This window comes from Plodia interpunctella, chromosome 3, assembly GCF_027563975.2.
Source record: "Plodia interpunctella isolate USDA-ARS_2022_Savannah chromosome 3, ilPloInte3.2, whole genome shotgun sequence".
Lineage (NCBI taxonomy): Eukaryota > Metazoa > Arthropoda > Insecta > Lepidoptera > Pyralidae > Plodia > Plodia interpunctella.
The window spans coordinates 1,272,214-1,286,088 of NC_071296.1; the positions used below are offsets into that span (position 1 = coordinate 1,272,214).

Here is a 13,875-nt window from a genome sequence, read left to right on the forward strand (position 1 = left end):
TTATGATCATTGCGGAGGCATTGTTTTATTCCGTACCTCTTCGCGACAGCACCAGGCACCCTTTGCTTATTTATGGAGCTAAGAATAAAGAAATACACATTTCATATGTGACAAATGTGTGGATAATATGCTGGTGGGGTAGGTACTTACTTTACTTTTCGTCTAACGTTGTAGCCTTTCACTTTTTATGCAATTAAACTCTCTCTATTCAATTTAGCTGGTAAATAAAACAGTCTTTCGTTCCGAGTGAGTTATGTACTAACACAGTGGTGGTGTCAGTTGTCGCGCTCTAGAATGCGACCTCCCCATACCCTCCCGTGGATGTCGTACGAGGCGACTAAGGGATGTATAGCCTTCGCAGCTAATAAGGTTGACGTTAGGCTAGTTGTAAAATCGCAGCTGAACCGTAAACGTTTACTAAAAATGTTTTTACTCTGTGCTTGCGGTGTCAGCCCTAAAGATAACCGGGAATACGTAACGATGTGATCGTGTGAGTAATAAAACAATGATAAACATAATGCAGAATTGTTACTTACTTTAACAGTTATTAACTCAATTCTCACAAATTTAACACACATCTAGAATATTGTAGATTTGTAGGGGCAGTTCATTAATAGGCCGAGCTTGTGGGTAGTTAACTCAGTTTGCGGCGGGCACCCTGGGATCTTGTTAAATGTAATGATAGGGTAACAGGGCGTTGAGTATTAAACCAACCGGAGTAGTCACAGGTTAGCGCTCCGTCTCGCTCTGTCTAAAGTCTTTTTATTACAAATTCTAAATAATTAACAGCAAAACGAAAGTGGAGCCAGTGAAAACAAAGATAGACGATCTTTTTTATTGCAGACTTTTATATTTAGAAAATAGTTAAAACACAAAGAATTTCCAGGATTGTATTATTTTGATAAAATTAAACTAATAATGATCATTAATAATTTAAAAATATCTAATAATTCTATCTGATAAATATGTTATCTATAGGTTAAATAATACAAGAAGGTTAAGAAATACAAGATACGCTTTAGGCTATCTCAACACAGAGTCAAGTAGTTTTTAGTAAAATTAATGTTACAAAGAGATTCTGAAAGGTACAAATTGCTTACTAGGTGCATGGTATAGAAATAGTGCTCGCTATCACTCCGATTGGTTTAATACTCAAAACCACAAGCATCCAAGTGTATTAGTGTTTGCGGAAATTAGGAGGTTTTCCCTGGCCGTGATTACAACGCGCTGTTTATTTTAAAAATCATTAAGACACAATTTAACGCCTATAATCTCAGGTCTCAATCTGAACTCTTGCTTTCCTCCCTCAACAAAAACACGATAAAATTTATTTTATCGTCAAAATAATTTTATTTTAAATTCATTACAATAGAAGACGTGTTAACGTAATGTCTCCAAAGTAATTCTCATGGCGTGTATGGAGTCCGTCAAGTTTCCTTTTTTATTGGCATTAGTCACGTTTGTGCCCACAGAATTGATCATGGCGCGTATAGAATCCCACAATGGTTTTTTCTCAAAAGGGCTTGGTGCAGCTACTGACATACCTTCCTGAGCCCTATTCACAAAACTATTAAACTCCTCACCGGCGCCTGGAGTTGTGTTTTCGCTTGTAATATTACCCTGTTTCGGAGTGGAGGATAAATAAATAATCGTAGTATAAATGTAATTATATTTTTCCGTAGCGCTTGTAGTTTTACTTGTAGAGGTTCCCCTTGCGCGTCTGAAAGTCTTAGGTGAAGTTGCCAACATGCCGATAGGAACTACAGAATGCTTTCTTTTGAACTCATTCGCGATATCTTCAGCATCGCCCTCATCATCAGAGAAGAGTTGTATGATTTTATCTTTGCTGCTAATCCATAGACCTTTGACGTCGTGCTCAAAATTGGTGACTGCATCTTTCATTGAATTGTACGCCCTTTTAAAAAAGCCACAATTTCCTGTTTGCAGTAGTCCAGTAGCTATAATAACAGCTAGAAAAAACATAATTTTCAATTTTTTACCTAGAAATCTACTGATCGACCTAGGATGTGACGTTGTAACAATTTAATAGTTGTTACTGAGAATTATGGCAAATAAAATCTGAAGTCTAATTAACTATATCTTTATGGCGATACTTAAAGATTAATAATTACGTAGATAGCCAAATCACATACCAACTAGTATTGCCTAAAAAATGTTTTGATTTCGAAGACGACGTACAACGTGGTAATTTACTTCTTCTTATAGTCATATTCCTCATGGCTGCTTCGCTATTGGTTCCATTGATAATGAGCCACACGTAAATGTTAATGGAAGCGCCTTTTCATAGCCCTTACTATTTAAGACGATAGTTGATAAGAATCTAGTTCAGTCACTAGTTCAGTCACTAGTTCAGTCACTAGTTCAGTCACTAGTTCAGTCACTAGTTCAGTCACTAGTTCAGTCACTAGTTCAGTCACTAATTAGAAAGGTTCCGCAGAGTCGTGTTGATAAACAGACTCATATATGGCATGAGTAGGACAGAATAGTGAGCGCCCGCTGCGTAAACTGCCTCATACGTTTCCGTACGCATTGCGATTACCATACCTCACGCAAACATGGTACGGGTTCACTTGCACGAGCTTATGACAGAGTATATAGTAATGCGTTTGTTGCATACATTTTATCGGGAATATGATTAGGCTAAATTAGGCTAACCCTTACACTAGCGCTACCATCACTAGCTAGCAGCGCTAGTGTAAGGGCAGGCCCAAATTTAAGTACGATCATTTTTTTTAAAGAAAAAAAAGCTAGGTTATAATACTTATAAATATTAAATTTATTACTTCATTAGTTTTATATAGATTCGTTGACTAGGAGCAGTTAAAGTAGATTAGTAAATTTGAAATAATATTCTATATTATATTAATCTCTCTTTGTCATTAATCATGTCCCCGTTTACATTAGAGGCTTTGACAATTGATGGACTAACCCGATGTTTTGTACCTGGGGTTAGTCCATGAATTGCCCTCTCAGAACAGATATCTTTACCACAGTATCTACAGTTATATTATCTACCCGTTATTGCAAGTCTCGTAGCATTAATGCAATTTTTCACATTATGTTCTTTCTAGGACTAGGTTTTTGTACATCCGTAGTAGAATTAGGATTTTTACTCATTGCATGTTTCATGGCGTTTACGGTGTTTATCATTTTTTCTTTCTTACCAAGTCTTTCTACAATAGTTGATTCAGGATTCGTATCTATTGCCTGTTTCATGGCTTTTATGGAATTCATCAATTTTCCTTTTGGTACTCTATTATTTAGAGTATGGTTCCTATTCACCTTATTCATCATTGCTTGAATAGAATACCACATCGGTGCTTTCTGATTAGATTGTGCCGTAGAATTTGGAAGCTGTTCATTCCCCATTTTCATCAGACTATCAAATGCCGCAGCCGCAGCCGATGGCGCATTTCTAATTGCATTTCTAGTTTGTTTTCGAGTGTATGACTTAGTAAAAGCGGTACTCGTTGGTGTTAGAGTATTTTTGTTTAACTGAGTGGTAGAAGTATAAGTAGAAGTCGTTGTGATAGATCTTGTAGTTGTTCCTCTAGTAGTAGTAGTAGTTTTTTTAGCAGTAGGAGTTCTTCTAGTAACAGTTTTTCTATTAGTAGTTCTTCTACTAGTCCTTCTAATAGTAGTTTTACGAAATCTTTCAAACGGTATGCGTTTAAATGTCCTGGGTGGACCAATCATCGTATCTTCTCCAATGAAATCAGGTATTTCTTGAACCCGAGTCTCAAAATTCTCACGTTCCTCTTCATTTTCAGTGAAGAGTTGTTTGAATTTATCTGCACCGCTAGCCCATAGATATTTAACGTCTTTCTCAAGGTTGTCTATTGCATGTTTCATTGAATGGTACGCTTTTTTTAAAAAGCCACAATTTCCTGATGGCAATAATCCAAGGGATATAAAAACAGCCAAGAAAAGCATAATATTTCAAGCGATTCTTTGTAACCTAGACATATAGTGATATCAACACAAATGTTATTCAACAACTAACGTCGTCTACTTTAATCGTTATTAATGGGATAGTCGAAGAGCCTATTGACTATGCAATGGAGAGTGGCGGTGCGTTATACGATAAACTCAGAAATAAGGTCACCTTCATGTAACCACCAGCGATCGACTGCACCTGGGTCTAACTGATATGATAAAAGGCTAAATCTAGCTTTAGCCGACGATAAGCATGATACACTTGGTGTAATCATCGAAGACCGGCTGCATCTAGATCTGACCGAAATGATAAAAGCTTATCCCTGGTCTAGCCGAAGATATGTAGGCTGTAGTCAAATGAGAGCGATTTCATCTACGCCTAGCCAACCTGTGTGTTGTGTGTCGCACTTTGGGATTTAGCTGTAACATATAGGTACTTATATTACTTACTGGCGAGGAATAGAAGTGGTTGGAAACAAAGAGGTGAGAGGGGGGCGTTCGACTAAAAACTTAAATTGTGATTGGGCTCCCCTCCTAGAGCTATTACCATTACAATCTGAATTCTAATTAAATTTTTATGCTATGCTCATTAAGTATGGAGATAATCAAATATATTTCCAAGTATTTGTTTGAAATACTTAATTTTTCGGAAATAATATAATGCTAAATAGCTGACTAAATAAATAACAGTAGATTTGGATTCCAAGGTGAATATTAAAATTCTCGTCTCGTACGTGTACGTGTGACAATACTATAACGAATAGTGCTCGGTTAGCGGCTAAAGCAATTATCTTTCGTTTGTACAATTTGTGGTGACGAGACTGCTCTGATCGAAAAATATTATATATTTGAGCACAGAATAACTATGAAAACTAATTACAAGGTCGCGCGCGATGGAAATATCAAGACAAGCTACGCCACACCCGCACGTGCACGCGTGTTGCGATCGGCATAAACAAACAGCACAAACAAATAACGCATAATACCCACCCTGATTGGATTGTTTCATAATACAATTATAGTCATCCACAGGCATTAGTCGTGTGTATAAGATAGTACCTACCTAGCATAGAAGTGATTACAAGTTTTCACAGACCATCAATTAAACAAGTACTTAGGTACCAAAGCTATGAGAACGATTGTAAAGGTAGATAGTTAATCTACCTATCAGAACAGAGCCCGATTTTCACGTTCAATCAAAGTTCACTTCATCGAAATTTTCGATGGTTTTAATGGAAAGGTTTGATGGATCAATGCGTTCGTGCGCAACTTTTTGTCGATGATTTTTTGCACTTTCAAAAATTGAAGTCAATTACGATTGTGTGAGAATCGGGCACCAGGTCTGATCATGGAAATAGTCAAAGTTTTCATAAAAGATCTTTCTACTTCGGTATTCTGGAGGTACAACTATTGATTATGTAATCTGTGCTCGTAGCCACGAATCCACAATGTTGCAATGCAGCGACCATAAAGGTTGAGTGTACTTGTCGTGCAGTTTAGTTTATTGGCAATACAAAACCTCTGTCGAAGTCGTGGCAGCGAGCAGGACTTTTTGTGCCTTAAAAAAATGCTGCTTATTTATGCTTGTTATATAGATATATGTAATATCTGCGCCTCGCAGGGTTTGCTTCCGTGGGCATGCGATAAAAGTAACCGTAAGTTGCCTAAATGACGGGTTAAATTCTACTTCAATATATTCACATTATAACATCAAAATAGAACATAATAATATTTGTATAGTATACCACAAACACAGATCTTTAATGAGTCTGGCCTCGTGACAATAAAAGCTGTTAAATAAAATAATTGACCTATATCGGTTCCATCGATTTACTTAGTGACGACCTCGGTGGCCCAGTGGTCAAGTTCTTGCCTCTGAACCGAGAGGTCCCAGGTTCGATCCCCGGTCGGGCCATGATGAAAAATGATCTTCTTCTGATTGGCCCGGGTCTTGGATGTTCATCTATATATGTATATGTTATAAAATATAGTATCGTTGAGTTAGTATCCCATAACACAAGTCTCGAACTTACTTTGGGGCTAGCTCAATCTGTGTGATTTGTCCTAATATATTTATTATTATTATTTATTATTACTTAGAATGTTCTTTCAGATGTCAAATTTGCTCTTAATTTGCTGTTCACGCAATTGTAATAAAACTGTCCTTTTTCACTAAAATATAGTTTGAAAGTCGGTTATGTAATCTTCAATGTCTTCAAACTGCAATTTTATATGAAATGTTGGTTTATTTCATTTAAGTTATCGAGTTACGCTTGAACGAATAGACAGACGTTTCGGGACGCAGCGAGCCAAGATTTACGAATATCGTTGTTCAAGTACTGTCAGCATAACAAGTAGTATCTTGAGCTTTTCTGTATTGAAAAATAAGCACATTGGCGATATTTGCACTCGTTAAAATCAACATTGAGCACGCGTGTTTGGCTATTCACATTATCCATCAGCGAATTATCTCGTATAAAGAAGGCCAGTGTGATAAATGGGCTCATTAAAATGGATAATGCTTATGACTTTAATCATTTATGGCGCGTGGATTCCGTCCTAAAATAAGATCGCTCCATATCTTCCTTGGCTGTCCTACGAGACGACTGATATACATATAGCCTTGGCATCTGTCAACCGACATTAAACTGTTCTGACGGATGTGACGTCAGGTAATGCTCCGTACGAAACCAGAAACACGATGATGAGAGAAAAAAAAATTTAAATTAATCTAAACTATAACTTCATTTTACCATTTCCCTGTTTTGCTGTCGCTACCAAGTTAATTTAATCCGTTCGGGTCGCAGTTTGTCTTCCGACCAATTGGAAGCGAACAAGTGTCCGTGGACGACCAATACTGGTAATTGGACCATCTACAATCCATTGATAGCTGGACAAGTTCAATGAGGGTTTGATTCAGTCTGGATGGTAAATTAGCTGCGAAAATATCTGTTTATTTTACTCGATTGCTCTAAAAAATGTCTTCTTCTTCATAGTCTTATTCCTCATAGCTGATAGTCGTGGTCTTTACTTGGAATGAAACACACACAACAACTGTCTTGGCATTATTAATGGAGTGGTTTGCCATTGCCTTCTCCATTTCACACACAAGTTAATAATAATCAACCAGTGTGCAGGTTTCCTCACGATGTTTTCCTTCACCGGAAGCAAGTGGTGGTCGATAAAAACTACTATATATGAGTCAGATTTGTATACAAACTCATGTGGCACGAGTAGGATTCGAACCTGGGACCTTTCGATCCACACGCGTCTTAACCACCACCGCTTCTATGTCTAGAGATATTATATTTGTGCTTCGGATTTGAGTAAAATTTTAGCTAGTGAGATTGTATATTCTTATGTATATGTATGTGTATGGGAAAATTGGTTGCACCGCGGGTAAAGGTACCTTAATATATATTTTAATTTTTGATTTGAATAGTTTTTGAGTAACAGATTACAGAAATATAAGTAAAAAAATCGAAACTTTAATTAATTTATTTCGTTATTTAAATACCTATATGCATTTTATTGTATACTCAGTCAGGTAGCCAACGTTGGTATTCAATGAAAATATATTACGAAGCAACTTTTCTGATTGGAAATGAAACAAATAAATATGTAAAAAAAAAAACAATTTTATTAAAAGTTTTTTTGGTAAATGCAAATGAATTACCGAGACAAACAACCAAAATACATTTTATGAACATTTTTATGGCATCTAACGTTTAGTTAAAATTATAATGAACTATAAGTAGAAGCGGGATCTTAATAATATCGTCAAATAAATAGTTAAAAAATAAAATTAACATTTAGCCACCGCAGGCTCGCTTTTTTTTTGTGTAAATTACCATTTTTCTGAGAAATGAAACATTATTCCACGTACATAAAAGTCACGGATTATTCTGTAAAATTTCCTTAAACATATTAAGTACAGCTTCGCGGCTTTAAAATATTTAATAATAAATGTATTTCGAAAAAATACCTCAATGAACATTTCTATGAAAAAATGGTAATTAAAATATTTACATTAATAATAATTAGTAACTGGCAGTTTCAGAAGGCACGATTTTCGTTCCATAAAGCACTCAGGCGCTGCTATCTTACTACACTATGTATTGCTATCAAAACACTACGCAAATAGTTTAAAATTCCTAGAGATATGTATATTTTTATTTAAAAAAATATATTCAGACGGAAATAAAATGGTGAAGTCATGCAATTTAATGTTACTACTTACATATTTAACAATTTTAATAATGGTAGAATTTTTATAAGATTTTTTTTACAGTCTGTACATAATTTCAAAATTATTGATTTTATATCAAGGCATGGCGGAAATCTGAATAAGTAATGCCTTCCAAAAAAATATTTTATAGAACCATCTATTAGTAACATACATTAATCTGATTAGTCCTCGGGTTGTCATTGATTTAAATACAGATAAAACTTATTTTAGTCCTAATTATTATTTATTTAGATCACAATTCTCAACAACTCACATTCACACATTGTCACACTAGGATTTTCTGCGATTGGTCCAAAAGAAAAACTTATAAACACAAGTTCTAAAAACAAGGAAAACAAACGTATATTTCAGTATAAAAAGACTATACTTATATATTATATATATTTTATAAGAATTTAGGGCTGTTCATAATATTTTTCTGAGGACCAAACACCGAAGGAACCTTTACTTCTTTCTTTTTTACATAATCTTATCACACTTCGAGATTTCTTTCTTTTACCTACTTCAATCTATATTTACTAATATGGCGTACCAACATGAATATTTATGTATTTAATATCGTGACTAGTCATATATTACCTTTACATATATTTAGAATATATATTTTAATAGGTATCCATCATTTTAGCTGCATTAATTTTTAAACCTCTTTCATAAGATGTCCAAGGCACTTTTTTATGAGGCTTAGATTATTAATTGAAATGAATTGTTCAATTTATACATTTTAAATGATAGATACTTCATGATATGACAATTACTCTTATATAATTATTAATGTATACTAATAATTAATATATACTAGTAATACCTGAATATCCAGCGGTGTAGAATACATATTTTAATAAGTATTTACATATATCGTTGACTCTGATGATGCTATCATTAAATAATCCAGAAATAAAAAAATGGCCACCAAGTATGACACCAATAATTTTATTATAAAATTTGCGGCACCGCTCGTGAAAGTGACGCATACTCGTATTTATACACAACAGCAGAGACCTATAGATATAAATCTACTCATTGCTAGGAATTAATCATTATACTTACTGATTACAATATTTAAAAGTAGATAAATTTACTGAAAAGAAGATTTTTGAAAGTAAAAAGAATAAGATTGATACTATATACTATTATACTCTAGATATGAGATACTCAGAATATTCGAATAAAGATTATATATAGGCATTTAGACATTTAAAAGTCATCTTAATGATGAAACCAAGCCTGAATATACTTATAATATTCATTAAAGAAAATACCGAGGAAGAGCAATATCAAAAATGTAAATAAAAATATTGGGTCTCCGAGCTGGTAGAATTATTGCTGATTATGCCCTAGATTGTCCTAGATTGTAGGGTATTCCGAACGAAGGCAATTACTAAAAATAATAATTACAATCAAGCGATAGATGTAAAGTATTAATTAAAATCGTAACCCCAAAAACTTAATAATCAAGCTGAAGCCCAGCAGACTGAGAACATTCCAGAACAAGACAACGCCGATAAAGAATAATTCCTAGAATCTGTAGATCAGCATCTTGGGTCAGTACCTGTCGAGGCTGGTGGAGTCGCGGCTGGTGACGTCACTGGCCGCGTCGGTGGCCGAGCTGGAGCTGGTGTCGCTGGAGGGGGAGGGGGGCGCGCGCGCGGGGGGCGGATATCAGAGGTGCTCGTCGTGCCCGTTCAGCGGTTGTCGCTCCGCGTGGTCTGAGGGGCGGTTGCGCTTGAAGAAGCCGCACTGGAAATTGAGGTTGGATGTTAGAAATAATGTTTTAATGATGTCTGACGTTAATATAATGAAATAACATAGATCGGTCTTGACTTGTGCTGACATCAACTATCATACACTATTGTTGTAGATTAATTACAGTGTTATAAAGATTGAGTCTCATCACGTTCTTATTAACATAAGAACGTGATGAGACTCAATCTTTCTAGTTTGATACATTTTACAACAGTTACTAGACTTCGAAGTTTATGTATTTTTATTATCTCTTATTGGCTTAGTTTGACTTGATTTTTTTTTCTGAAAATATCTATAATAATTTCCCTACTATAATTTCCCTTATAATATAGACTGAATAGACATTTTACATACCTTAATGTTTAGCAAAATTTTATTTTACTGTGAAATAAATTTTAATCTCACCTTGTAAAGCGCAAATATGAGCAGCAGTAGTAGTAAAGCCCCCGCCACAGCGGCCAACACGACCACCCAGAGAGGGATATTCCCACTTTCCAACGCCTCGAGTTGTGGAGTGATCACAGTATGCGCCTCGGTCGTGTGCCACGACTGGTCGAGCGGGCGGCCCACTGTCGGCAAGTACGAGATCCGAGTCGCCGTCAGCGTGGACAGCTTGACTGCACGCTCTTTGGAGATCTGGTGATAGATGACGACAATATAATTTACGGACTAACGATATATGAAGGGCTTGTGATGTAACGTGGACAGCTTGACTGCACGCTCTTTGGAGATCTGGTGATAGATGACGACAATATAATTTACGGACTAACGATATATGAAGGGCTTGTGATGTAACGTGGACAGCTTGACTGCACGCTCTTTGGAGATCTGGTGATAGATGATAACAATATAATTCACGGACTAAAAATGACAGGTCGCACTCCGGCAGAAGTGAAAACTTGAATATTAACGTTGTGCACTTTTGACGTCTTAAGAATTTTCGATCAAGGTCACGTGTCCTGACGCGAGTTTAAAAATGTTTACCCATTACAAAAAGTGCACAACGCCGCTAAAGTAGTTTTCACTTCAAAAAAGTATAGATGAAATTAAATGATAATAAGTTGATATACCTCATTTAATACCGATGCATTGATCCTGGTCCTTAGAGCGACCCACACTTCCTGGTCTTTGAGTAGAGTTCCGGTGGTGCACCTCACCACTGCACATTTGTATTTCTCTTCGCACTTCTCTAGAATCTCCTTCAGTGGTGTGTCAACCTGGATGTGTCAAGTACCCAATATTACTATTCTATGACATTTAGAGATTACTACACACATGATCTTTACAATAAAAATAGTGTTTTGTTGGAATCATATTCAGATAAATACCTGATCTTGACGACGTCGCCTCGTGCTCTCTCGACCTCTAAAACTACCATCAGAATGTGAGCTGTATGATGATGAACCACCTGTAAAATATTTGGACATATTTTGAATCTGTACCAACCTTTAAAAATAATTAGTATGTTCTTAGATCCGGCTCTGATTACATCTCTGGCCTTAATAGACCCTTCGTCGAAATCTCTTAATTTTTATTCTCGATGTAAAATGTATTATTTCTGAGCAGATCTTTAAAGCAATGAAAATAAATCACAAGCTTATCTGGGGGCACGGCAGTGCCCCCGCAAGTCGAGTAAAAAAAGCGGCACGACCGTACCATACTTTTCTCGAAGCAATTCAGGCCAATTTCGAACCCCTATAACTTCGTTGTGGATAAAACAGGAAGCCTGCATTTTCAGTAATTAAGCGGGTATTGTATAAACACTGTTATGAAATTTACAGTGTTTATACAATACCTGATTAGTTACTGGCCAAGTATATAGCAAATAAAGAGATCATATTTATTTAAAATCTAAAAGATTTTTAATATTGATATGATAATAACTTACATAATAACTTAAGACACAAGGTCCCTTATGCAGGGACTAAATTTATCGACTTGTTATTACATGGATCTTACAACTTTTTATGGTAGAAAAAATGAGCTGCTAGACTTGGGTTTTTTACAGCATGTTTTTGATGGCATTACGTAACATTTAAGTAAACAGTCATTAATGCATACGGTATCGGGGTAAAAATAAATTACCTGACTGAGAAGAATAAGAGTATCCGCTGCCACTTCTCTGATAGCTTCCACCACTGGTCTGATATCCGCCGCCAGTTCTATAGCTTCCACCCTGATATCCACTGCCTCCTAATTGGTGACCTCCCTGATAGCTTCCACTTCCTGCCTGATAGCTACCACCTCCTTGATAGTTCGAACCTCCAGACTGGTAGCTTCCTCCTTGAGAACTACCAGATTGATGGCTAACCCCTTGTGAACCAGCATTAGTAACGTCAGCAATACCATATTTGAACTCATTATTTGAACCCTGAGCGGCATAAGCACCGATTCCACCAATATTATCTTCTTCTTCATCACCAACGACGGTTGGAGGCAATCCTCCTTGGTAAGTTGAAGAGCCAGCCTTGGCAATATCAGGGTTGACGGTTTCTGTTGTGGACCAGTAGCGAAAACCTTGACCGGAACCATGGCCGATAGCTTGGCCGGAAGCTTGGCTGTTGGAGCCTTGGTAACTGTGAGAGGATCCTTGGGAATAACCCGTGGAACCTGATTGGGAGCTTTGCGAATGTTGGCCTGTGTAGCGACGGTTTGCGTATCTGAAAATGTTTACATTCATGATTTAAACTTTGCTCTTTATATGATGAAAATAGTTGTTGATGTGATGTTGTTTGTCTAATGTTTCACAGAGTAAAAGAAGCAAAATAACACATTTTATATTGCTAGCACTAGCTATGATGAGTCCACAGATTTTTTTTTTTTGATAACTTACTTATTGAATGAGCTGCCTGCTTCTCCCTCGTGCCCCAAGTTTCCATACTCAGTACTGGTCTCCGTTTCCGATATAACCCTTCCATGTCCATCCATAAGTACAGTCCTATTCTTTATCTTGACATATCCTCCTTGGCCATATCCAGCTAGCCCAGCTCCTTGGCCAGCTTGCCAGGTGTTACTCTGTACATTCCCTTGTCCAGCTTGCCAATTATTACTCTGTGCATTTCCAGATCCCCAAGAATTGCTCTGATAGTTTCCTTGGTTCGACCAACTTCCCGCCGATCCCTGATTCTTGTTCATTGAGGCTGCAAGTTGTTTTCGGATTTGCTCCTGTTCGTCCACGGATAATGATGAATCGTAAGTCTTGTTGTATCCGAAGCTGTGACCGTCTCCTTGACTGAATCCTTGGCCTGATGATGAGTGGCCAGTGGACACGAAGCCTCCGCCATATTGACTGCCGGATGACTGGCTGCTTCCTTGTGTGATTTCCCAGTTACCTAAAATTTTAAGAATAATTCAATGAGTAACATAATTATAATGAAGGTGTTGGGAATTAGTTGCAATATTTTTTCCACTTACTTTGTCCGTAATATCCACTCCCTCCTCCTGATATTTGAGAGGCAGTGTAGAGTTCACTTTTAAGCATAGCTGAAAACAATAATATAAGGGATAAGTTTAGTTTTCAATAACTTCATTGGGTTGGGTGGCGCTTCATTGCTGCTCTTTGTTTGGAAATATTTTCGCGACAATTAAAGTTATTGAAATAAATTCAGCGTATTTATTAATTTTATTACCCAATTGCCGTTTTAAGGTAACGATTTCAAGCAATCTCGAGAAAGTGCTGCAACATTTCAACTCATAATATTTTATGAATATCGTACCGTCCTTCTCCTTGGTAAGGTGGAAACCATAGGGGTTCTGGACGTAGATCTCATCAGGGTTGACATGTCGCGCTACGTCGCACTTCATGTTGCCGACCCACTGCGGCTGCACCAGCATGTACATCAGGTTCTCGCCTGGAATTCATCATAATTTATGTATTTATTTTTAGGAAAACTAACAGAAATTCATTACCATTGTCAATATGG

The 13,875-nt window shown here is 36.6% G+C and overlaps 1 protein-coding gene across 3 annotated transcripts in view; it reads right to left on the reverse strand.

Annotated features, from left to right (window-relative positions):
* Positions 1-7,575: 7,575 nt before the first annotated feature.
* Positions 7,576-13,875, reverse strand: part of if (inflated) — a 109,115-nt gene continuing 102,815 nt past the window's right edge. For 2 of the 3 annotated variants that reach the window (XM_053770154.1, XM_053770153.1), the window contains 8 exons: positions 13,669-13,803; positions 13,367-13,435; positions 12,786-13,284; positions 12,038-12,612; positions 11,281-11,360; positions 11,023-11,169; positions 10,358-10,588; positions 7,576-9,946 (listed from right to left, as the gene is read on the reverse strand). In XM_053770154.1, coding sequence (XP_053626129.1) covers positions 9,869-9,946; positions 10,358-10,588; positions 11,023-11,169; positions 11,281-11,360; positions 12,038-12,612; positions 12,786-13,284; positions 13,367-13,435; positions 13,669-13,803 — 1,814 coding nt within the window. In that variant the 3' untranslated portion in view covers positions 7,576-9,868. Of the gene's footprint in view, positions 9,947-10,357; positions 10,589-10,702; positions 10,781-11,022; positions 11,170-11,280; positions 11,361-12,037; positions 12,613-12,785; positions 13,285-13,366; positions 13,436-13,668; positions 13,804-13,875 lie in introns of those variants that run through there. The other variant, XM_053770155.1, reaches the window with a different exon arrangement.